Raw genomic sequence first — 26,987 nt, 5'->3', positions numbered from 1 at the left:
GAAGTCCTCGTTTTCTTTGAGGTAGCTATCCCAACCACGAACCAGTCTTGAGCTGTTCTTGCAGTGCTTTGGTCCTGTACCAACGTCATCTTTCCTTTCCCTCCCCTCCTACCCAGTGGGGGGGGGGGGGGGGTCGCCCCCACCACACACACCAAAAGCATAGCCTGGTCCAGTTTTCGTCACTTCCCCTGTGACACTCTCAATGAGAGCGAAGAGGGCGCACCCCCAAACTTGTTACTCATAAGACTTCCCATCGTCTAGCATACCAATCCTTCCCCCTACCCCCCTCTCGCACCCAAATGGATAGCGACTGGCTAAAGGCTCGCAGACGTCGCCCCCCCCCCCCCCCCCAAAGTACTTCGCTGGGACCGCCCCTGCTTCTACTCCTTTAGCGACTGACAGGCCCAGGTCAAGCCACAAAAGCCGCCAAATGGCCACGTACCATGCTCCATGCCCATCTTGAAGTGTAGCTCACCACCACAATCCAGTCAACACGTGAATAGTGTAGCACACGTTCATTACTTGAATAATCGCGTTCACAGCTGTCTTTACCTTAATTTAACAGCATCGCACGGAAAAATAACTCGCATTCGCAATTTAAAAATGGCGCCAACCACCGCCATTTAGCGCAATCATGTTCCGACGAAGCGGGCGAAGCCGTAGCCTTGCAATTCCAAATGCACGCACTTCATACTTGATAATGCTGTTTAATTGCGAATGAAATGTACCAGCGTGGGGCAACAAATATACTTTCGCTGTAAGTGTCGGTTTAAAGGTTCTTGTTTGCAAATCACAGACGGCGCTTACCGTGCCTATTTCCGGGTGCCATTGCACAATGGCTCCCAACATACTGCAAAGCATTAAAACAACACCAAGATACTACTTTTTCGGTGAGTTCGACAGTTCTGTCTTTCCGTACAGGTCCCATTGTTTGTAGTGGACGCTGGTATGTTTGCTGTTCCTATGGAAATAGCGTCCTTCGAGAATGTAAATTTTGGCCGGATAAACATAGGTCCACCACGCCTATCGTTTTTTTTCTTGTTTGCTTGTTAGTAAAACCGCAGAATATACGCACGGAAAGCACCACCGACCGTCCTGCACCAACCTTTGATCTGTAAAGGGAGCCAATATTGACTCGAAAGTTTAGTGCCAGAACTTTCTGTCGGTTTTGTTGAAATTTTCGTTCGAGTTTTTCGCGCATCTGAGACCGCGGTTTAATGCAGCATGAGATCGATGCTAGGGAACGTCTCACTCGGGTTGACTTGAAAAAAAATTCGCCGACAAGTCGGATACTGACGACGAAGAAATTGAAATGTAATTTTCTGCATCTCGCAAATTTGCGTGTTGGATGAGCGCGGTCTTTTCGAGCCGCATTTTTGCGTTTATTAGTTTTGTTTCATTCAGTGTTCCCACAAGGACACCTGCCTCTTTTTTTGCTTCGCGCTGCGAAGACCTCGTTTGCGGTCGAGGGAACGTTGGGACGCCCATAACTTTAGGGTCAAGTTCAAAATCGGTGGCGTTTTATTTTCTGCAACGAACGTTACCGGCCTCTGGTGCGCGAGTTGCATCGTCGTTGTTCCGCTGTTTATGGGATATAAGAGTGGGTGACGAATTAACCGGCTAATGCATGTCGCAACGAGACTTAAAATATCACTTCTTCATACGTGCTACGATCTGCATACATTATGCTCTCGGAAAATACGGGTTTAGACGTTCGTGAACGGGCATTTTGAAAGACACTTTTCAGCGCTCTGCTGTTTGCTCAAGCTTTTGCACAATATTTTGCCACCACTCCACAAAAACATGGGGAGCGACACACGGTTAACGTTGCGAACTTAACCTGACATCTAAGCAATCCAATACAGAGTTAATTGTTCTGCCCTTCTCAATATGATCGCTATATCGATGTACATAATAGATGCTGTGTGCATATGGTCCACATATGGGATATACTGAAAAGGTTGCTTTCCTTTCCTCTTGCAATATCGGAGAACCAAAGGGATATTGTGCCACAGCCATGGCTATCAGTTTGGTGTGATGGTTGCGGGGAAATTTGTTGTTGACGTGCCAACTTCTATACGTGGTGCATTTTGTGAGCCTGTATTGTTTATCTGCACTGATAGAGAGGTATGATCTGCATTGATAGAGATTCCTTCAGATCACTAGTTTGTATGATGCTTTGAATGTGAAAAGTTCTTCATTTTCCTGTAGTGTTATACTATATGCTCAGCTAATTGCATTGTTGGACACCAAGAGTTCCGCAATTATACAATTCCTGTCATCAGTTGTCACATGTAGGTTAGTCTGCTCTACTGCACTGTGTTTTGTTAGATACCACAACACGGTGTGACAGTTTTATCACGTAGCTCAAAGCGTCGCTGTGAAGGCTGTTTGCCAGCACTGACAAGGGGCTGCTTCACATGTGATAACCTATTTATTTATACATTTGTGTACCGTGAAAGCGCCATAGAAAAAAAGCACTAGCAAATAGTGCCTAAATAAACATGCAGGGAAGTGGTTGGACTGGACGGCATAAAATAAAAGTGACTAGAAATTAAATAATAAAATCATAGAATAAAGGCAAAAGTGCGAAGTGCAGGGGTCTGATAGCTTTCAGTCATTTTGTTTGCAATATCCACAGATCCTCAAAAACAAACATTACAAAACATTTTTTTACCACAACTTTTTTACCAAACACCGAACCTCAGTTTTAAGCGCCAACATATCGGGTCAATTATTTCTGGGATTTACCCGTGGGTGAAATCGGTGATTGTTTTGGATAAGATAAGATCAATTGGATGTTAGCAAGTTTTGCTCTCCGATAACATCCATTAGATTTTTGTAATCCCCTACAGTGTGTGCTGGCGAAAGTGGAAGCATTTTGCTCAAACTGTGTTTCTACAAATTCTCAATGCTTGGGCTGTGTTATAAATGGTGAAGTGAGATAGCGCTGGATATCGTCACCACAGCAATGCTTCCGGAATAATTATCTTGCAGGATGCAGTTGAGATAATCAGGTGGTACCCTAGAAGTATATTGATTTTCTGGGTGTTGACGGGCTGGCAAATCTGGAAATCTGGCATTAATTTCTTTCTGGCTAGCATGAATTTAAATTACGTGAATAAATTTTTAAAATGTGGATTTGTAGTTATATTATTGCAGAGCCACATGCCACACGTGTTTCATTCTTTGAGGGTGACATTGGTGCACCGGAAACGCTTGCACAGTCAGTGCTTGCCACCTGTGGTTACGTAGAAGTCATAGAAGAAGCGCAGACTCTGGTGATTCCACAGAATTTTAATGTGCAGGTGGCACTTGACACATTCCCAGAATAATTTTGTCATGTACGAAGTCAGCCTAAACGAGCCTGTTGGACTGCTGGATCAGCCGTCTATTTTGACCTTCATTTTGTTTTACTATGTGTTCTGAGCAGTGGCGGGCAGTACTTGAAGTATTCGGGTACTTAAGCTGTACTTAAAGTATTTTGGGGTACTTTTACTTTACTTCAAGTAATCTTGCTGAACAATACTTTTTAGTTTACTTGAAGTACATTTTGCTATACTTTCTGTTGCGGTGTTCATTGTGGCCTGCACTGCGCCTCGGCCTGTATTTTACTCAGTTCGTAATCCTATCAGAGCCGATAAATTGGCACGTCTCAGCACGCTCTTTTGCATTGTTTGCCCATGCATATAACGTCCGTGTGTGGTTTGTCTGAGAGGTTGTATTTGAATGTATGTATGTGCATATTAGTGTCCGTAAACAGTATGTTATATTTGAGGGTACTTAATATGTACATTAAGTACATTTCTGACTACTTTAAACTTTACTTAAAGTATTTAGCACCGACAGGACTTTCTACTGTATTTAAATTACATATTTTTGCACGTACTTAATACTGTGCTTGAATTGCTTTTCCTGGTACTTTGCCCACCACTGGTTCTGAAGCCCTGTAGGGAAATGTTTCTTTCCGATATCTTGAAATGCAAACCACACTCGTGTGTGTTATGCAAATTTGAATATCGTAAAGGTCAGTACTTATTGACTGGTCCTTAAAACGTGATTCCTGACCAGACATCTTGCTTTAATAGACTGTTTTAGACTTTTTCTTCCAACATGGGAGAAATCTGTGAAAATAATTACTACTAATGCTGGTGAGAAAGTTTGGGTGCAGAGAGCAACATGCATTTGTACTCTTAAGCACATACTTTATACAATAATACAGATGTTATTGAGTTGAAATTATGCTAAATTAGGTAGTTCCAAATGTTATGGGTGGCACGTATGAAGAGCATAGTACTCTATGACCATATCATTTCTGTTATGAAAGGCTTCTTGAAGTAGCGCATTATCGGCGTACTATTTTGTCTTGGCAACATTTGGTTAATATTAATCACAGTTTTTTTAAATGCCAGAGCTGAAAGTAGATAAAGAAAAAGTGGAGCTGTCCGCTGGTCATGAGTTTCGAATTGGGTCCAAGCGTGATGTGTGTGCAGATGCAGTATGCAAAATTTCATTCTGCAAATTACCGTAGATAAACAGAGAAGATACGATAAACACGAAAAATTAAGCATCCCAGAATGTACTATCGTGTGGGTGTATGCCAGAGAGGAAGACGACGAAACACTGTTTTGATAATTGCTACACTAATAATTAACAGATTTTTTAAAAATGTGTTGTTCCAGTGCACCATAGAGCAAAAACTGTGAGTGGGATAATTTGAATGAATATTATGACAACAAGACAGCTACGAATAATGCCAACCTATACTTCATCAGACGTTATGTACCAAGTTGTATCACTAGCTTGCATGTGTTACTCCAATTCACCTGTCTATGTTAAATGCAGACGACTTGCTTGCAGCCGTCCGTCATATTGCTTTGGGCCTGAGACCCTGTCAAGCCGCTCTCAGCAGCTTTTCATCTCGGGTTGGCACACTGTCTCTGTACGGTGAAGTAAAGCTTAAATAAATAAACAAAATAAGATCTCCCATCAGGGTGATATATTCCTCGTGAAGCATTACAGAATGTAAATGCCATAATTAGCGGGAAACAAAACGTATTTCTGCTTCATACCATATTGAAAAATGAGCATAGCCAAAGGAGCATAGGATTGTGAAATATGATAGGACAAGTGCCTGCTGGCCATGTGTCCTCTGAATAGAAGCTTTGTAGCGCGTTCTCGTAAAACGAAAAACTCAATTGAGAGTGTCTGATATTTCAGCTACATTGCATTGCATCACGTTCCATTGAAAATTTCTAGGTAGTTACATTTGGTACTCTCTGTGAATGTCGTCCTTGAAGGCGACATTATTTGTTGGCTAGAAAGTATGGCTTTGAGAAAGAAAATAAAAAATTAAGCATTGCTGGAAACAATCTTTCATGCCACTATATTTAAACGGGAGAACTTTCTCCTTCGAGTGGCTTCCATTTTTGTTTTACGTTAACATGTTATGATACCACTAATGGCGGTGACATTGGGAGCATCTGCCAGGGACAGGCTCGGGCAGCGATGTGTCTATAATCAGTTTTGTCTTTCGGTTCACGTTGTTTGGTCATTATGACTAACACTGTAATATGAGTACAGATCTATATTTAAAACACCATATTCGTTAACATTGTTGCATAACCTAGAGGAGAACGACGGGCCACCATGTGCATGGGAGCAGAATGAGTGCGCTGCTCCTGGCTCGGGTTTTTTGGGTTCTTGTCACTCATTGATTAAAGGTTGCTGGAGTCGGTCACCGTGAGCTTAGGTTCGTCTGGCTCATTTACGTAACAAACATCAATCAAAATATCAATATTGTATTTATAAAGGGTGTGTGCTAACTGTGGTCAGAACTTTAATAAAACAAAAGGGAAATGCCTTTTTTCGATGACAATACTTGGCAATGTATTATTGGCTAATTGGGAGCCACCTTCTGGCCGCTCTAGGGACCTCATGGAGCATTGCCCTCATTAATTTTCACTCATTAACTTTTTAATTACGAAGGACAGAAGTTTGGCGAAATGGCAAACGCTGTTCCTTTTACTGCGCTGATGCCGTTGTTGTCTTCATAAAAAAATGATCAGGAGTGCGAGGAAATGGCCCTGTAAAGACTACAGATTTCGAGGTAATTTTTGTCGATCCGCCAAGAATGCTTTCCTCCCTTGCCCGTAAGTGCGAGGGAGAACAAGCCACGACTGTTAACCTACCTTGCATTTAAGTTTATTTAAAAACGTGTTTTTTCCTTGTCTGTATACAGACAAGGGAAAAACACATTTTTGGGGGAGCGACAAGAATGGTATCCAAATCTGCCATTTTACCGGAGCCATTTCCTCGCGTTCTCGATCGTTTTTCTGAAAACGGCAATGGCATCAGTGCACCAAAGTGAACAGATGTTGTCATTGGACCGAACTCCTCTTTCGTAATTAAAAAGTTCATTAGTGAAACTTAATTAGGGCAGTGCTCCATGAGGTTGCTAGTGCGGCCATAAGCTGACCCTCCCACTTACCCGATAATATATGGCTAATTATTGCAACAAAAAAAAAAAGAAGTAATTTTCTTATTTTAAACAAAGTTCTGGCCACAGTTGGCACAGACAACCCTGCATATGTATATTTTAGACAAAACATTGATATCTTCTTCATATACATTGTTGCAGTCCTGGGTAGTAACAAAGTTCCATGGAACTTGTACTAGGTACTTTTTGCATTAACTTGTTATATTTCTACAAAAGTAACTGTAACTAGTTACTGCTTTTGGTTAAAGTAGATGTAAAATGTAACTAAATTACCCAGGTAAGGCAATATTTCCCACACATCCATAGTGTTGTTTTGTTGAGGTACCCTGCCGTTTTTCCCAACCAGAAATTCCACGAATTTTATCATCTCGGACTAACTCCCACCGTGCTGTTAAGGCCATACGAAATCCTCAGTTTATAACACTGTATTAACTATGCTAGGATAGTACAGTTGCTGAAACAAAGTTTTTGAGAGTTACATGTATTTAGCTTATCCTTCCTAGAAAGTAACTGTAAAGTAATTAACTTACTTTAATGTGGTAAATGTAGCTGTAACTAGTTACATTTCGAAATGAGTAACTGTAACATAGTTACTTTTTTTTTTGGTAACTTACCCATGTCTGCACTTGTTGTACATACATGTACATACGTATTGTTGAAGAAGCTTTCTCATATGTGCATAGGAATTTAAGTAGGAAATTTACTCAATTCACGAAGCACGGTCCCCTTTTGCAACAAACTTTTACAGTTCGGAACGCGCATTCTTCCAGCAGTGTAGTAGATTATGTGATTTTTCTTCGAATTTTGTAGAAGGCATTGGGATGTGTGATATATGCCAGTTTGAGCAACTCGTGTTTTTTGAAGAAGTTTCTGAAAGTCAGTATTTTTACTCTTATAGCTCTGTGTGAAGTGTTCTATTTCAAATGTCCATTACGTGTATTGAGTATGTATTCCTCCGGGTGAGTTTTGAAATGCCCGGACTTGACTTCCAGCTCCTTTATTCATTATGAACCTTCACAACCTGGCCTTATGATGTCTTTATATTTGTAAAAAGACAGGAAAAAAGCGAATGGAAAACTTTGCCATTCGTCCCGTATAACTTTGCATGTTGTGGATTTATTTTTTACCGTCGGCCAACCAATATCTGCCCTCCCTGTCTATATCCATAAGGCGAACGTAAACGTGTATTTAAAGAACGTCTCTCCCCTTGTCTCTCATTGGTACGAGCATCATTAGTTTGGCACAATCACTTCAAAGTTGCCTTTGGGTCACAGTGACTTAGAGCGAAAAAGTAGCTGAGTCATCCACACAAACTAGCATCATATTCTTTTTCATGATCAAGCTGTAAATCTGGCTGGGAGCTGCTGTGTGCACTGTGTAAGCTGAGCTGAGGGCAGATATCAGTACCTAAGGGAACATTGGATACTATTTTGTGTTGGAGCTGAAAAACTGCTTACTGGCCAGATTGCATTTGTTTGCTTTCTTGGTTCTCTTTTGTTAGTCCTGTGGAACGATGCTTCTTTTTTTGTACACCCTAGCAGAAGGGCTAATTGTTCACCATGTATCTAGAGTGACTCACACTTTTTTTACCTCTGAAAGCCAAGGTCAGAAAACACGCAAGTTTTACTAAAATGGACGTGGCAAATCTGATAAACGATGCTGGACCCTGGAGAAGAGGGGGCTATAACAAAATCATAAATGTGTATACGTATGGTATGTGTATACGTATCCATGTATTCACACGAGCGACATTCCCACGGAATATTCTAGTGGAGAAAAAAACAACAAACTGCTTACCACACGGAAGTTCCACCACATCTTATGTTAAGCATTGACATGGCGCTGGAATATTGGGAGCGGCATACTGCACAAATAGCAGATGGCACCATCGGCCCTGTCGTCTGCTATACAGAATGTCTCGTGGCTGAGCCCTGAGCTGCCGATTATTTCCCATGATTAGAAGGGCACGAAAGGACATGACGTTGAGTGCTCACACTCACGTGGCAACAGAAAGCTATGGTGTTTTGCGCATCTTCTGCTTCAGTATTCCAGGGAATGTCGCTTGTGAATACACAGTGTGTCTATGCTTCTGCTTCTTGTTTTCCACATAAAGTTGCCCAGTGTGATTGGTATATAAAAATTTATGTTGAAAATATGTAAGATAGGCACAATAACAAGAGTAGTAATCGGCAGTGATGAAGTACATAGCTAAAGCGGTTCATTTCCTTGGCCTTAATAGTTTCTGGATTTTGGACAGAGGCACTTCTGGGGCAGCTGTACGTTTTCCAGCAGTTGACAGAGAGAGGTTGAAAGCATACATCTGGGGAAATATTTAATGGCACCTTAATGTTCTATGTGGGTGTATTATTGAACTCATGTGAGTCATAATGCTGGAAGACTGAGACTTTGCCAGGACATCAAGAATTGGCAATGCTTCCACAAAATCCCCATGGTACCGAACCTTTACTTCATGAACTTAACTGTGACATTCAGGCTTGCATTCGAGAGTCGAGAACCGACCTGGAATTGGCAAAATGATATTCGAATGAACATCGAATCGATAACGAGAGGATAGAGAGATAGCAAGCGAGCTGGTGGTATAAATCCATAACTTAAAAACCCGAGACTAGGGGACCTTGTCTGTGAGACCTCGTCTGTGATGTCATTTTTTGTCCCCTAGTCTCGGGTTTTTATGTTATGGATCGAATCGATGTCCAGTAGTGAAAATGCTGTCAAAGTATTTTATACATGTGCTAAAACAATAAGAGTGGCTGCCATAAATTGCACTCAGTGGTTTTAACACCGCTTTTTGGGCCTGTGGTACATTATCAAACTAGTTAAAAGTGCTAAAATGCAAGGACGAAACACACACACACACAGATCGCGGACTCTCAACAGTTTATTCACCATCCCTGCAGATCAAGCTGACAGATAGCTTATCTCATTGCATTGTCACCCAATTAGACCGAAGCTGTGCTCACACACCTGACTCAGTGGATCCCGTTAACTTGTTGAAACTAATTCGTTGCCAACCCCAATGCTCGTCTTCAATGTTAGAGGTGAGTGCGGACGGAATTTGCGGTGTCCACACCTGTGTGGTATCCGCGCACGTAAGATCGACCACCACAACTGCACTAGTTGAAATAGGTGTACCTGCATCCGCACGGATACCGAGTATATCCGCACAGACGCAATCATTGCATTTGTAGGAAAGGGTCTGTGTGACAAAAATGTCACAAATGTTTTCACTTTCCAGCATACAAACGCTTTCAGGGACATTGTGACATCCACAGTCGTCCAATAATAGAGTTAAAGGAACAGCAATGCAAGGGATGGCACACCTCGACACCATTTTGGATTCACTGCATGCGCTGTCAACTATGTTTACCCCTAGAGGATGCCGGCAGAGGCACTAATGCTTATTTGCGGACAAAATGCGGGTATCAGCTTGCTTCTGCGGTACGCACAGTTTTAACTACACTTTATCTGCGCGGATTTCGAAACTTATTTCTATTCACAAACCAGGATGTCGTGTCGATATCCGTGCAGCTCCACGGATATAACTGGACCTGCGCACTCCTCTAGTAATCTTTTCTGTTGTTGTCACCAATATTTTGCAAGAAAGTGTTGATCGCAAAATTTGCAAACATTACTAACCAAATAATATTACTGCATAATTACCGCTTTTAAAATAGAAAACTGGGAAAATCCAGTGATCTGGTGAAGGTAGGCTGAAGTTAAAGTCCGCGGTTGAGAGCCGCCAATATTTCGAACAGTTAAATTGAAGGGTCTTTGTTCAAAATGTTGGCTTTTCTTGACATGTGGCTTTTGCTTGAATCTGCTTTTAAAGTAGTCATTAACGCGAGTTGTGGTACGCTTGCTGGTTCTGTACGAGAGATCTGAAAGTGGATATTCAACACGCAAACATATGTTTTGCACACTACAGGCTCTTGTGCACATCAGGAGCACGAGGAGCAGCAGGGGCCTTTGAAGAGGGAGGTGGCCATGCGAGCATGAGCAGCCCTTGTGGCGGCCCCGGGGAGCCCCCGTCTCCAGGCGGCCATGGGGGTCCCCCCTGGCACCCCATGGCCACCCCCCATACCACTACCAATGGCAATGGAACACACCCCACAACTCCCCACGCACCTCTGCCACATCTGCTCTGCTACCAGGTGAGCCCGCCTGCTGTATCTTTCTAGCAGAAGGAACAATGATGCGTGTCCAACTCAATTTTGATCAATTCAGTCAGGATTAGTCTCCTCCTCCAGAAATGTGTGCACGAAATGAGTACAATGTGTGACATCATTCGACAGTGCGTTTGGCCAAATTTCTCACCTGAAAATTGCTGAAAAAAGCTTTTAGGGATGTAGCACAGGACAACGTTGTGAATGCTATGTCAGATCAGAACAGTAAGTAAATTTTAATATGGCAAATGCAATTAACACAGGCTAGCAAATGCATGTGGCTCAACAGAGAAAGGGTGGCAAAAACATTATGAGAGCTCTGGTGGAATATCATGTTACTGTGAAGCCAAAAAAGTTGAAATTGCGCTTGACTTGGGATCATACAAGCGGTAGGTAAATGACTAACGTAGAAGATATGAATTACATGCAGAACCACGGCATTTTCCTGGCCTCTGTACAAGGAATTTATTACTATATACGCACTATTGTGGCGCACTCTTCACAATGAAGAGTGGAAGGGTGACACAGACGTGCAGTCAATCCTGAGGCACATTAAGTGTAAAGTAACTGCACCTAACTGACCATTAGTATGTGAGATGAGTGTAATGAAGGGGGGGAGGTGATACATAAAATTGTTTTATTGCGCAAGAAAGACACATTTACACAAGACACACAAGACACAAACACTATTTTAGTTCGATTGAAAGCAAGCTTGCTTTGAGAGCACCAGCGTATAGGATATCATCCAGTAGGCTGCAGACATATCGCGGACAGAACTAGTTCAATTTCATCAGTGTATGTGAGTAGATGCATAGTGACCTTTAACTCACGGTAGTCCTGTGAGCTCATTTCGTTCATGTCTGTCAGGACACATTTCGCATTTCCTCATCAGGTGGGTGCCTTGTGTGTGCAGGGGGGTGCCCCTGGCTTCTGTAAAAAGGGGTGTATGTTATGCCTGCAGGGGGGCACCCCTGGGTATGCATCATCAGACTACCATCACACCAGCGATGAACTGCGTGACATCGAGGAGAGCATTCAGCCCCTGTCACGGCATGAGCCACTACCATCTGAGTTGTATGCTGCTGCAGCTGAGGACTCCTTACCTGATGCCCATTTCGGGGATTTCCTTGACCGTCCTTCTGATGCTGGCCACCGCTTACCTCCTGTCTCTACAATCATTCAGGTGAGTTAGATCAAGGAAGCCCAACATCAAAGTGCTTAAAGTGGGACTCCGCAACAAAATCACCACAAAGGTTGTGGTATATCCGTAATCTTTGGGATGTCAGGAACATCTGTACGAAATATCTCGGTCCAAAACTGCACATACTTTACTCAGATGAATCATTACGAAGCGAGCGCTTCCCCTCTGTCAGAGGGCGCTGAAAGCAACACCCTGTTGACGTCATCCGGCATCCGGCAAGGGAGAAAGAATGCAGGCTTGGTAGCAGACAACAATGCTGGGTGACGTCATCTAATTCTCCTCCGGATAACCACCGTAGTATGGAGCTCTGTTTTCTGCTCTTCGCATTTTGGTTTTGATTTGCTATTGTCATCATTTACCAATTAATTACTCGAGCAAAATGAATGCAAATGTTGTATTCGGTATCAAGGGGGTGGTTCATGTTCGGTATGATGCTCACCTAATTTTTTTCAAATCCTTGCAAAGTCTCCCTTTAACATCGCAATGCCCAACAGTGTTGCGATATAAAATTTGGTAGCTGTCGAGTTATTTTCCTGCAGGAAGACCCGATTCGAAGTATCGGTGTTTTAGAGCCATACTTTGTTCTGCACAACAGCACAACTTTCTTCCAGTGATCACTGACCACCATGTGTTTGCATCAGTGGCAGATATACAGGGTATTCCAGCTAAGTGTATACAGATTTTTTAAAAATATATATAGCACTTTTTCCAAGATGAAATCAATTGCAATATAGCATATGCTGAATGGCACTCCCTAGGAAGGCATTAGCAAAGTCCAAAGGCAGTGTCTTAATTAACTTTCATTAATTAACTGTTAATTATAAAAGCTACAAAGTTGTCCCAGTGAGAACATCTGTTCCTTTCAGTCACCTGATATCGTAGCCGTTTCCAGAACAAAAATCCGTCCGATAGATCGCCTGCAAAAAATTCGTGAAGGAACGCCATTTTTTCTTTATTTCGTTCATTGCGCCTCTTAGAAGACGCGTCTTTCCTTCATCCCCAATGTGAGAGGGAGAAAGAGCACACTATCGCCTCTCACGTCCTGGAAAAAGATTAAAAGGAAACAAAAAATGCAACCCAAGATAAGGTCAGTTCCGATAGAGTCGCCCGATACATTTGTCTTAGGCAATTTGAGGCTTTGTTTGTATCTGTCCCTTGTATGTTGTTCCAGCCTCAGAACATCAGTTTCTCTCTTGTTCAACAGGTGCCGCTTGCGTCGATTTCCGTCGTATGAATGTGTGTATGAGTGAGCAAGAAATGTAAGAGTGAAAGGAGGGTGAGTGAGAGTGAGTGGCTGGTTTGTCGTCCCTTCAGATGACGCACCCCGAAAGTCGCTGGAAAGGCGTGTTAGCTTAGCTCAATTGGTAGAGCCCTGGACCGGTAATCCAGATGATGTGGGTTCGATCCCTACAGCTGGCTAACCTTTTCAGTGACTTTCGTCTTTCACATTTGTTTTTGTTTTGTTTCCCCAAGTTAAAGCTCATCTTCGACGCATGAGGCGCCACTATGCTCCTTCCCCCTCTCACGTTGGGGATGAAGGAAATACGCGTGTTCGAAGATGCGCAATGAACAAAATAAAGAAAAAAATGGCGTTACTTCACTAATTTTTTGCGGGCGATCTATGGGACGGATTTTTGTTCTGAAAACGGCTACGATATCAGGTGACCGAAAGGAACTGATGTTCTCCTTGGGACAACTTTGTAGCTTTTATAATTAACAAGGTAATTAATGAAAGTTAATTAAGACATTGCCTTTGGACTTTGCTAATGCCCTCCTAGGGAGTGCCCTTCAGCATATGCTATATTGCAATTGATTTCATCTTGGAAAAAGTGTGACATATACATATTTTTTTAAATGTGTATACACTTAGCTGGGACACCCTGTATAGCTTGTATCTATGTGGGGAGACCCTCAAAGGGCATCAACAATGTTGTTAGCTCCTGAGGATTCCTCAGTTGGAGTACAGGAATGAACACTGGAAACGTTAGCGGTATCGATGCCTCAAAATATTGGCATTATTAAAAACGGAAGTTGCTCGGGTTCTGTGTGCATCCTGGAAGTTAAATAATAACTATTAAGAACTCTAGCTACTTGCACAGTGTTTTGTCTGACCACAAAGGAAATATCTCAGTTCACGTGGTTGACGAGTGTAGTTTGCAGATCTGGGAAGCTAAGAGCTGAGTGAGCCACTTGCCAAGCAGAGGTGTTAGCTTCCACAAGAAGCGAAAACAGTGAGCTTACAGCTTACTCGGTGTCAAATCATAAATATATCAACCAGGTGCAGGTATCTAGCAATCAGGTGCAGTGTCATACAAAATCAAGAAATATCCCTATGAAACCTAACATTTTAGGAAAAGATGAGTGAGGAAGAGATGTCGTATCAGAGAGGGGCAGAGCTGTGTAAGTTGCTAAAAAAATGTAAATAAATTGCAGTTACCATTACATGACTCTGAAAGTATGTGATTAAGTTAAAAGGAAAGTTACTGACACTAAAATATAACTCTGTTACAGTTACCCATTAAATGTAACTGAGTTACTCTTGAATCACTCCAGGTTATGTCTCGTTAAAAGTGATGAAACGTCAACTTGCTGCCCATAGAACACTAAAAATAAGTTTCCTTAAACATACCTAATGGGGCCGTTGTTTATATGTTCAATAAAATGCCCCTGTAGAAGACGAAAGACATCGAGAGAACTTAGATCTAACACTGATGATACAGTAGAACGTCTATAGTGAACTCTAGTGGACCTGCATATAGTGAAGGTATGGATATAGTGGAGTAAACCTATGGTCCCAATCTGTTAAAACCCCAATCATGTACTACTGGTGTAGTGAAGATATAGTGAAGATAGAACCCCTTTATAGTGAAATAAAGGGGTTCTACTGTATCTTACTAGACCTATAGCAATACTCGCATGACTGAACATGCAAGTGGTCCATACAGACCACCAAAAATTGGATCAATCAAACAGAAAGTTGAAGGTCCTGACCATCAAAGACTGATCTGAAGTTAATATATTGTTTGGGATTAGTAATTGCAATGTCAGTAAGTGCAAGGAAAGCCAAAATCTTGAATATAGTAGAAAATGCTTAGGCTTTGAAAATATGCGATATTGTAGACACATTTACAAGAGACTCGTTCAAACCACTCCACCGTCCGCCCCCACCAACAGCATATTTTGTGTCATCTGTAAGACTTCCTGTTCTATGCTGGATAATAAGTCTGCAAAAGGAAACATGAAACTGATTGAACTGATGAAATAGCCTGAAAGGGTCTCACTAGAGTTGTACAAGGTACGTAGTTCATGTGCGTTGTGTTGTTCCTCAACAAACTTTTGCTTGGCCGGTGTGTAGCCACATGCAATGTCTGCCGATTTCTACTTGGTGGTAGCATCACTAGTTTCCGATCTCTCACTTAAGAGAACTTTCGATAAAGTTGTTAAGAGATGTGGAAAAATGAATATTAAAATTGCGTGCACTTGATGACAAAAGCTCCTTTTCCAAGCATCCCATTTTTCAACCGGACAGCAAAAAATGCATCGCTGTTTAGCCATAGAACTTGCCATTGTCCTCCACCTAGACTATCCGTATCTGACTGATAAGGGTCGCTGATGTAGCTAATGCGACAGCCAGTCTGAGAACCTAACACATTAAAGAAAACATTTTGCAGTGCGCAAAAAGTGAAAGCCGAATGTAACTCATAATATAACTTACACTCAAGTACAAGTTACAAGCAATGTAATTAAGTTATAGTTACAGTTACTAATTTTTGAAAGTACTTAGATACAGTAATTAATTACATGAAAAGTAATTAATCACTCTGCAGCTCTGAAGGGGGGCAGTGGAATCCAGAGTTTGATGTGGTGCATCCCATCTGGGCGTCAGTGTGGACGCACATACACAAACCCAGTGATGGGCAGTACTTGAAGTACCAAGGACTCAAGTAGTACTTTAAGTACATTTCTGTGTACTTGTACTTTACTTTAAGTACATTTTAAATCATGTACTTTGTACTGTACTTAAAGTACTTTTTTCCAAGTACTTTCCCGTGAAGTACTCAAGTGCCCAAACTTGGACCCCAGACAAAAAATCACAAGAGTATGAAAAATGCACCCTATTAAAAGCGCTAAAATGACAACAAGAAAACGAAAAACACGGATTGTGCTATCTGTGTGTTTTCGTCTTCTTGCTGTCATTTTAGCGCTTTTAGTGGGATGCAGTACCAAGAGTCTGACATTTTACCAAAAAGGATTTTTGTGCTTTTAAAGAGCATATTTTTTTAAGTAAATTTATTGTTGAGAGGCTTGAAATGTTGGAAAAGTATCAACGCTTCTATGATTATGTGAAACAAATGGAATGCAAAGACACTCACATATTATGACACTGCAACCGGCAGCACAATTACTTGGTCAATTGTAATTTCAGTTCTCCCAATGCAGGGTTCTATGCTTTTTTTTATATTGTTCCTTCATTGGCAATTAATAATCATTTTATATCACAGTGTGTGATTGCATTACATGATGAACACTCTGAAAGACACACATGCTTTCATTTTTACATCTTACATTTTTTTTAATTGGTCACATGGATTACATTGCTGCAGATCACAGTCGTATAAAAATGATGGCTTACATTGTGCTTCATCCTTTTTTTACTTCCTTCGTATTCTTTTTTTAAACACGTTGTATTTCAAAAAGCAGCATGGAATGCCCAGAAATATGTAATCTCCATTGGCTTGTACTTTTTTTTTCTTTGAAATTTCCTAGCCTGTTATAGCAGAAGATTAGTACCGGGACACCACACTAGGGGCCGGGTGATCCTGGATCAGTCAGGGTATAATACATAATCACAGCACAGCTGACTGATTACCTCTCTACATGTAACTGCAAATTATGTCATCTGATTAAGTTCATATTCACGGGTTAGCACTTCACCTAGGACTTTATGGCCTTAGAGCATTTGTCAAGAATGCTCGCTAAAAGTTTTGCCAAAAAAGCAAGACACAGATACTAAACACTGAAATGCAAAGTGATACAAATTAAATTTGCAATGTACTTGATGAATACTTGAAGTACTTTGCCTAGTACTCTGTACTTTACTTGAAGTACATTTGGAATTGGGTACTTTGGAAAGTACTTGAAGTACTAATGATGCCAAGTACTTGGTACTTTACTTTAAGTATAATTTTGAGGTACCTCGCCTATCACTGCACAAACCGAACAGCAACTCAACCCATTCTCACCTACAACTGATAACGAAAGCGGACTTTTTCCGACTACTCTAGCAGTCCATGCTGCGTTCTTTGCTTCCTTTGTGCAAGAATATGAGGGAAATTTATGAGTGGAGCCCTACGATACGACGCTTCATCTTTCCCAACCGATGTGCGCTAAACGTCAGTTAAACTCTTGCCTAAGTTGCACTGGCCCAGTGGAATCCGCCCTAGGCTTCCTTTCATTCAGAAAGATCTGTTGTGTATGGATGCAGTTCCGGTGTGCTCTCTGATATAACTTGCTTGATATAACTTATTTTCATTACACCAAACCAAACCAATCTGTTACCAGTCGGTGCTTAATTGCTTTCATGCCGACAGAGGTGGCTCATGACCTCGTATTCAACACCATTTTAAATGGACTAGCTACACGAAGGGACAGGAAAGGAAAAAGCAGTGCATGCCGCCTGCAGAGGATGGCCTCTGGTGGAATTCAAGCTGCAGTCTATGGGGATCGTGAAAGCAATGAGTGTCCCTGTGCGTGTGTTCCCGCACATTTCTGACTATTTCCAAACTAGGGTCTTTGCACACTACAGTAAACAAAAGCCCTGCCACATTTCTTTTTTCTCTGAGTTTCGTCTAGTGGTGCTACTGGTCTTGGCAACTATGTATTAAGCGGGCAGCGAGATAAAATGTAACAGTTTACGTCCCAAGTAAAGTTGTGCGTGCATGTCCGCAGGAGCATCATGATCAAACACATACCTTTCATGTCCCATATGAACCTTGTTGGGTGGCTGTGTAAGTATGAGCAGTAGAAAGGGAGGAAACAGCAATATGTCACACCAGACTATATTCATTCAGTGGCAGTCAAAAGAACAGAAAAGGGATATGTATTGGGTATCATGTGCTATGGATCAACAAAGGGACTGATAGTTCACAAACATTGTGTCAGTATTGGTTGGTCTCAATGAAATGTCATGGGGAATGCTCGTGTATGCAGGCGATATAGTTGACCACGAGGCGCCCATGCTATTTCTTATGCCTTTTTCCTGGTAACCCAACGTGGCACAGCTGTGCTACAGTGTGTGGAAGCTTTCTGCATGGCCTAATAGTAAATTTGTCTGCTAGCTGGTGAACGTTAATTGCAGATTCCAATGCAGGAAGGACTGCTATAACTGGTTTAGTAAATTCAATCAAACGTTTCATGAATCTGACTACAAAAAAGTACCATGTCTCTGAGTGGCTGTAATGATAGGGTGACGTGTATGCAAACCTGTCTGACTTGCAGGGACTGCTCTACAGTCATCACCTTAGAGTCTTATTTGAACAAGTACTGTGGTTTTTTGTCAATATAAGTACATATTTATTGAAATAACAAGTGAAACACAATAAGAATAATGAAAATGTGTCAGTAAAAAAAAAATATGAAAGTAGAAATAATGAAGTGAAAATATTGAAGGTAGAAACAGTTTCATGAAAATAGGTGACAAGAATAGAGAATAAAAAAGATAAGATGTGTTGTGAAATTAAGGCAAAATTATAGGGAGCACAATTGTAATGCAAATTCCAGAGATAGAGCCATTTCATCTATGCTAATAAGTATTAGTATCATGCCCTCTACGAGATATGTCATCTTCCAAAATAACCTCCAATCTATGTGTGCCATGTGCTGGGGCTCTAGCATATCTTAAAGAACCTTTAGGTGGACAAAATTGATGGACAGACCAACATATTTGGTGATTATGTCTCACTATAGGAACTTCACCGTTTTCCTTCTTTTCTGTGGAAAACTGCATTGATAGACCTGGATTGGTTGGGCATATTCATACAAGAGCAATGGAGTACCTCAGCACACTGTAAATTGACATGCATTCTCTGACATTTTGATGCAGGCTTCTCTCGCTAAAGAGGGCTACGACATGCCGTCCACGACAGACAGGGCACACACCACCAGCCTGCCTCCACTCAACATCAACAGTGTCGAATCCACGGCTTTGTCGGACTCGCATGATGCCATCCAGCGGCACGACCTCGTAGAGAACGCAATGCTGGAGCACTCTCACTTCCTAGGGTCCAATGATTCCATCTCACAACAACACCATTCTGACCTCCTCTCAGCTGAGAACCACTCCAGGCTGCTGGAGACAGGTGTCCAGATGGCCTCGGATCAAGATGCTGATAGAGCTTGTGAGACACCCTCTGGTGAGGAGGCATCTCTCTTGAGTCCTCCCAGTGTTCGTGATGAAGAGTCTGCGCGAGTGATGCTGTCCCTCGCTGAGCAGTGGGCGCGCAGTGCACACGGCAATCTACAGATTGCCACCGAGAACCAGGAAAGGACAAGTAGCTCAGCAGGAGATTCGTCTTTGGCAGCACGAGATGGACTTCTATCGGAGGAATCTCTTTCCCCTGTCCCGACCCGACCGCAGCCACCCACCATTCTCCCCGTCGTCTCGTCCCTCTTCTCGCTTCCACCCCCGGCGTTGCTCCAGCCTCTTCCGCCGCTGCTGCTCTCTGGTCTTCTTCCGTCACCCATTCAGGGAAGCTCGTCGTTCAGCAGTCGTCCTGACAGCACAGAAGTGAGGGTCAAGCAGGAACCTCCCGACCCTCCACGGGAGCCCACGGCTTCCCCCACGACGCGGGTGAAAACCGAGAAGCCCTTCCGGTGTAATCTCTGCGGAAAGCATCTGGCTTCCAAGAACGTGCACCAGTTGCACATGCGCTCGCACTCGGGTGAGAAACCGTTTGCGTGCGCCCTGTGCGGCCACCACTTCTCACAGAAGACGTCACTGACGCGGCACATGCGATCGCACACGGGCGAGCGGCCCTTCCCGTGCGAGGTGTGCGGGAAGAGGTTTGCGGACAAAGAGCGCATCAAGATCCACATGCGAACGCACACTGGGGAGAAACCATTCGCGTGCGACGTGTGCGGGAAGACCTTCTCGCAGAAGTCGACGGTCAAGAGGCACATGAGCGTGCATACCGGGGAGAAGCCCTTCAAGTGTGAGGTTTGTGGCAAAGGTTTTGCAAACAGGGGGAACTTAAATGCGCACGCCAAGACACATGCCCATAGCTGAGAGAGCAGCCATATTTTATTCTTCTTCTGCTGTGATAGATTTTATGGGGGGGGGGTTTAAGGGCGGGTTGTGAGGTGGCCAGAGCAGCGACGGTGTGCGAGGTGCGGCAGCTGTGGTGGTCGACGCCTCTGGTGTCCTTACTCTGTGTTTTTTCATCCATTAGAAGGTTCCTGCAAAGTATATCGTGGTGCAACAATTCATTTTCCTCTTGCACATTGTAGGCTAGGCTATATGAAACAGAATTTTTCACAGTGCTTCATAGCAGTAGATACTGAAAAATGAAACAGATGATGGGGGAAAAAAATAGCCTTTCAAGTAAGTTTATGTTGTAGAGGAATTGGTGGCATTCTGAAGAGACAGTGCACATGCTGCATTAGAGGGACCCACAAGCACTTCCCTATGACTAATTTATTTGATTTTCCTGTTGCATCGAAGTTAAGTCACTCGTAGCACCACCTAGTTAAACTTACGTCATAAATTGTTGCCTTTTATAGCAAGTACATTACGCACGTTGCAGGTACAGATACAAAATTGTAATCTCACACAAGTGAACTAGATGACGCGTGCCATTTATAGGCGGGGGGAAGATGGATGGAATAGTCATCATAAAGTGATAGGCAAGTCATAATTGTATCCATATACCACAAGCAAAATCATTGTCAATGCATTCCATTAAGGGGTGGTTACACACAGCTGTCGCATCTCGTGACTATCACACCTTAAAAAACATGCTGTTTCCTTTCCCAGTCGCAAGTGCAATGCCTTCATATGGTGCGTGTCAGTCCCCCAGCCGACGCTCTCAGTTTTCTTCTTGTGCCTTCTGGGATTCCATTGGTAGCAGGAAGCTTATCCACTTGAGTGTCATGTTGTGCACACGATTGAAGGTTACCAAACACCTGCTGCACATTTTGGGGTAAGATGTACGTGCTCCCGAAGAAATGCATGTTTGAATGAAGGCAGCGTTTCACTGTGGGCCCTTCATGATGACATGCTGCATATAACAAAAGCGGTTTCGTCCAGTATCAGGTGCGGTAGAGCTTCAGTTTAGTTCTGCAGTCTGAAAACTAATACTGGGCAGTAATTTTACCGCCCACTGCAAATAAGGCACTGTTTGGTGCTCTTCAAACTGATGCACAAATGACATTCTGGTGGTTCGCTCTTACACTGCCTGGTTTGGAAAACCATCCTATGTCCAGGGCAGTTAGTTGTTGATAGCTAGTAGAGTGGACAGTGCAATGGGCACTTAACTTTATAGTCCATTTTAAAACTTTAGGCCTCAGAGTTTGAAGTTATAATGTACATGATAGCCAGAATTTTTTTTTCTCACTTTCAAGCTAGCTTAGTATACAGTTCTCCAGTCTGAACTTGACAGTAGTATGAGGAGGGGAAAAAAAAGCTTTACTAGCATTATAGTTGAAGCAATGACACATTGTCATAACTTAACAGCTCACAGATAACTACAACACATCATAGTAATAGCTGCAGCCATTCTTGTTTGGACATTGGTTGAGTGCATGTCAAGTCCAACCATTCAATGTCAACAGAGGTATCAAAATTGCGTAAGATATCCAAAGATATTGAAATATAGCAACAGGATAAATAAATTTTTATTTAATTTTAAGTTTTAGATAAATTTTTAATATGATATCTTCTTTAGCAATGTACAAATGCATTCCCAGAGAAGTGCAAAAGACATGGGCCGAGTACAAAAGAACTGTAGAAATGCTGACTCCAAAAGTTACGATATTGTTTGGAGTGTAACCTAGCTTTATTAACTACCTGACACTTTGATTTTAGAAACGACTCTCTAAATATAGTGGCCTTACACAAGAGCCAAATTTACACCCTGATTATGTCAGATTCTAACTCCTGCTTCCTGCTTGTCATTGGGGAATTGCAATACATACATATACTGAGTATCTAGGCTACAGAGTTTGAGGGCAGGAAGTTGCAGGGTTGAAAGTTGACAATTTACGAGGCAGCAATAAGGGTGGCGATTACAGTGTGAAATCGCATTGCTGTATTTATGGGTGTGCGGAACCACTGAAAAGCTGGAGCATCTAAGAAATCCCTGTTATTTGTTACTCTTTCAATTTGGAGTTCAGAACGTGTTAACATAGTGTAGAGTAGGTTACATTTTATAATCATGGCTTCATTCCAAGTCTAAAAGAAGTACTTTGTTTATAAACATAGAACATTCCCACATATGGGCCCTCTGTGGAAAAATGGGCATTGTTTTTTCTGCTGTTGACACATTATTCCCATCATCGCGTCACCTGCCTTGGTTTCTTTGTAATCTTTGCGATTTCAAGGTGCATTGGGAAGATGGATGCTGCTTGAACAGCTGCTCTGTTCTGGCAACAGTATGCCATACAAATAGACTGGTCTTGCCAGATAATGTTAACTCACGCTGCATAAAATGGATAAGCTGGCTAGTGGAAAGTGTAAGCAAGGAGAAGACTAATATTTGTCCTGTCATTGTTCCTTGAGACTAGCGGATATTGCCCAATTTAAATTTGTTTACATTGAACTAAATGTCCTAAGCAAGCACAACTATTTTCAACTGCCTAGGAAGCAAAGGAGGGTATGTCAATAATGGTCATTCAAAGCAACTTATTCTGGGTAAAGCAAAAATTATGCGTAAATTGTGCGTCGTCTGCAAACATGGCAAGCCGCACTGTTTACAGCGGGCTACAGCACCATCTCCCGCACCTGTTTTATCTCCCTCGTTTCACTTCTTACTTGCTGATGTGATAGCTCTTGTTTTGGACACAGTCTCTCAACCTCCAGGGCTGCAAAGTTGAAGAAGGCATGAGAGAACTTTTTTTACAAACACAAACAGCAGGCCTGTTTTCTTTTCCTGGCGAGTTGTCCGCGGTTGTGAGCTTGCGTGCTTAGAAGCATTTTTAGGTCTGTATCTAGCCAGGTGTCAGATGTATTCAGACTTTTAATGATTAGAAGCATCGTGTTTTGTTTTTCATACATTCTCATCTTTTTCTGATGTGCACTCGAAGGAATGTGTTGAAATAAGCATGCGTTTAGGGCATTACATACAAGGTGATAACCAAGTGGGACTTCCTGCCTTCTGCGGGAAAATGACTGCATGCTCCATTCCCACATTCCTCTCCGACATGCACTTCATGGACATTACGATGTCTTGTACATTTACTTAAATCATTTGCAATACATATTAGTTTACTGCTGGTGATACTGCTAAACAGTGAGGGGTTTGATCCAGTTAAATTCTATGAGAACAGTTAATAATGTTATATAATATATACAAATATATATACATATATATGCTTGTACTATATTTAATTCACATCGAACACACACATGTAGAGAAGCCTTATTTATGTTTAGTGTTATGATTGTGACCTCTCCGAGCGGCGGGTCCCATTTTGTTGTTGGTGTACAAAAGAGTCTATATTTTTATGTTGATTCTTCTTGGAGTAATTGTGCACGAGAGACTACAGTGAAAAGACCGTTTCTTGTTGGGCCGATCTGAGGTGATTCTCTGAAAACGTAGTATCAAAGGCTCTTCGTAGTCTTGCTTCCTGTGTCAACATGCAGCATGCAGGTATTTTATGTGCTGAAAGAAGAATATATCACATAGTACACATGTCTATGTAGCTACAGGAAGCGGCATTCAATGACAGTAACAAGAAATGAAAAGGCACGGCAGCATTTGTAGGGCATTGCAGGATGATGATGCTCGTGTTGTCATTGTAATATAAGGGGACGATGCACTGGTGTTGAATACCACATTTCCCATTTCCATGTTTACAGATTGCATTTATAGATTCTGTTACATTCGGTCAGCTACGATATGGTTGTTGCAGTTTAGGAATTCTATGAAAGTTGTATCAGACTGGTGAAACTATTGTGTTATGTACCAGTAATGAAAACAGTGGCAGCATTGTTGGAGAGTCACCTTCAGATTAGCAGAGAAAGTTATAGCTACACCTGTTTGTGGAGTATGCTACAAAGTTTTGATGTGTCAGCAGGGCAGCGGTCTTCAGCATGTACAGCAAAGCAAGAAGTGATTACTGTAGATTTTGTATTTATGTGTTATGTAATTTGCTTCACATTTTCAAGCAGGTCGCACATTTGCATGTGACGTTTTGTTGAAGAGGTCTCTCTTTTATTTTTCTGCTGACCATCTATGTTCAGGTGACCACTGTTAGGGAATAGCTAGTCCAGTTTACAAAGCTTTGTTAGACATGTTGTCATTGCTATAGTTGTTACATGTTGTTGTTATAGCTGCTAATTTTGCTCTGTTGCTGTTTTTAATCCAATGTTCAAGTCATGCAAGGCAATGTCCCAAGTACAAGCGCACCTTGATTTCTTTGGAGTATGTTATGCTAATGTCTCAAAGTGATTATAGTACCACTGGCTACATAACAGAGGGCATTCCTCTTAGGCGAGGGATTCCATCTATTGATTTTCCTGATTTGGTATGACCATTAACTTGATTTGATGAAGAGAGGCAACATGATATCACCACTTTTTTGTAACTCGTTGCATATAAGGCGAGAAAAACTGCTGCGGAATATTTTTTCTTCGCATTATGGTGTTTACTGGGGTATTCAGTCACTCTTTCTGAAAATGTAAATCTTTGTGTTTATGAATCTCATATCTGATTGCTGAATCTCTAGCACTCCTTTTGTGTGGATTTGGTGTTGTCCTTATTATTATTTTTTTTTTGTTCTAGAGGGCTGTAGGCACATCATTGTGAAATGCACTGGTAACTTCTTGTAAGGTTCTTAGAAGCAGTGTTTGTTTTTTAATTAGATCATTGGTGTGTGAGATTGGGCATTTTGATGATCATTTGTACTTCTTTATTGACTTAAAAATGTGCGGTCTGAATTACAGCTACAAAAGAAACATTCATCACAAGTATCCTGAATAGTTACGCATGGAGTAACCTTGGTTCATGGCATGTTGGAGTTGCCCAGTAACAGCTTATGTAATCTGTGATGTTAATGTAAGCACGTGTAGTAGGTGCTGTCAACGCATGGTTCATTAACACGACCAGTAGGGAACACTTGCTTGACCAAAGTAGCCGGTTATATGAGTGTTGCAGAAGACACAAAGTGGTACCTCCTAGACTCTGAAATGGTTCCGCAGAACTGCGAAGCAACACTAATGAGTTCATTTTGGCCTTCTTTCTGTGGGATGATGCTCTGATGCTAGCTCTGAGGAGGGAGAATTTCAACTGCTTTCACATTGACAGCCGAGATTTTGATTGTGATTATTTCACGCTGCCATGGTCAAGGGTCCTTTCCATTCTTTATGCCAGTATGCTACGAATGTGGATAGCTGAGTGCTAGTCTTGTAATTTGAGTCTGTATGCTTGACCTATTCATGTAACATAACAAAGATTACATCCCTTCGTGGACCGACATATAGAAATTGTCATTTGGATGCCAGTAAGTTTTTTCACGTTGTGCCGTTTCCAATTCTCTGGCCTGTGCTCCCCATGTTCATAGACGAGCTCTAAAGGTCTCGGTGATTCTGAAACCACGTCACAGCAGTTGTTATTTTTCCATCTGAGTGAATGTCATGTCAAGCGTCACACGTCATCCAACTCTACCATCATTTTTGGGCATTGTTTCATAGAAATTCATCTTGATTATGTAAATGCATCTCTTAAAAGTTACAGTGACGTAAAAAAAGAGAAAAAGGAAAATCTTGACAACACTGGCGTGATGAAAATTGCCCTCTGAGATGGATGTACAAATCATATTTAGTTGGCATCAGTGTGGCACTGTCTTCAGTACATATTTGAACTACACTTATGCTTGAGTGCTTGTCACCACTGCTGCCTTATGTTTCAAGAGGCTAGTTCCATCTCAAATCGAACAATCCGGTACACTTGATCTCTCGAATGAACGTGAAAAAATATATATTGAAGCCATCGGTGAGTTAGGAGAAATAAATGCTTTCCGAATTCTCTGTGCTGAGCGGTTCGGGAAATAGGAGAGGATGAAAAAACTGCCTCTCAGAAGACTATGTCGTCGCGCGCAGGTTTGAGTGTCCTCTACAACGCTATTTCCTGTCGCATTGCAGTAATTTCTTGATCTGGCTTTAGACCACTTAGGGCTCAGTAGGATTCTACATTGGCAGTGCTGTGTTGGTTTTTGTTTGTCTTAAAAAAATATTAAAGTTGACTCAAAGTGCCGAAAAGCACCATATTCACTTCAACTTTGTGGACGATGTACAAAACGGATAAGATTGAGCTTTATGCCGTTTAATTTGTCATTCATGAAGCTATCGAATTATATATAATTTGTTACTCTACTCTGTCAGGAACGTAAGCGATACCTCTTTAAGTAGCACAATACCTCCAAGAAATGACAAATTTCGGAAGCCTGTATCTGAAAAACCCCATCAAAAACATGCCTCGAAATTTTTATATGTCGTAGGCAGTCCCTTAGACTATACACAGAAGAAAAATCAGAATTTGGACCTGAGTGCATTCAAGCGGTGGCACCGTGTCCCGTGTGTTGCAAAACAGAATTTTCCAAAGCGTCTTTCAACTTCTGTCTTCACACAAAAGTAATTGCTATCATTTGAAACCGTTCTGAGCGTTTATGTTCATAACAGTATTGTAATCGCTGAATGTAGATTGTGGAGCTACTAAAAGAGGTATAGCTTACGTTCCTTACAGAGTATAGCACCAAATTATACATCATTCGATAGCCCCATGAATGACAAATTAAACGGCATAAAGCTCAGTCTTATGCGTTTTTTACATCGTCCGCAAAATTGCTGTGAATATGGTGCTTTTTTGCGGTTTGAGTCAACTTTGATATT

The 26,987-nt window shown here is 41.9% G+C and overlaps 1 protein-coding gene and 1 non-coding gene across 4 annotated transcripts; both read left to right on the top strand.

Annotated features, from left to right (window-relative positions):
• The first annotated feature begins 792 nt into the window (after window positions 1-792).
• On the top strand, window positions 793-25,575 carry LOC135394505 (protein glass-like). Of its 3 annotated transcripts, none has more exons than XM_064625280.1 (4): window positions 793-890; window positions 10,446-10,671; window positions 11,645-11,866; window positions 18,987-25,575. In XM_064625280.1, exons 2-4 carry the CDS (start codon window positions 10,513-10,515, stop codon window positions 20,166-20,168), a joined length of 1,563 nt encoding a protein of 520 aa, XP_064481350.1. In that variant the 5' UTR covers window positions 793-890; window positions 10,446-10,512; the 3' UTR covers window positions 20,169-25,575. The 3 variants fall into 3 exon arrangements, with proteins under 3 accessions (XP_064481350.1, XP_064481349.1, XP_064481348.1); XM_064625279.1 differs by having other exon boundaries at window positions 11,597-11,866; XM_064625278.1 differs by having other exon boundaries at window positions 11,576-11,866.
• Window positions 13,231-13,303, top strand: Trnat-ggu (transfer RNA threonine (anticodon GGU)). Its single transcript has one exon. It is a non-coding gene; the product is annotated as a tRNA-Thr (tRNA).
• Window positions 25,576-26,987: the final 1,412 nt, after the last annotated feature.

This window comes from Ornithodoros turicata, chromosome 5 (genome assembly GCF_037126465.1).
Source record: "Ornithodoros turicata isolate Travis chromosome 5, ASM3712646v1, whole genome shotgun sequence".
Classification (NCBI taxonomy): domain Eukaryota; kingdom Metazoa; phylum Arthropoda; class Arachnida; order Ixodida; family Argasidae; genus Ornithodoros; species Ornithodoros turicata.
Note: the sequence above shows the minus strand (reverse complement) of the source record. Positions and strands in the feature narration are given on the sequence as shown.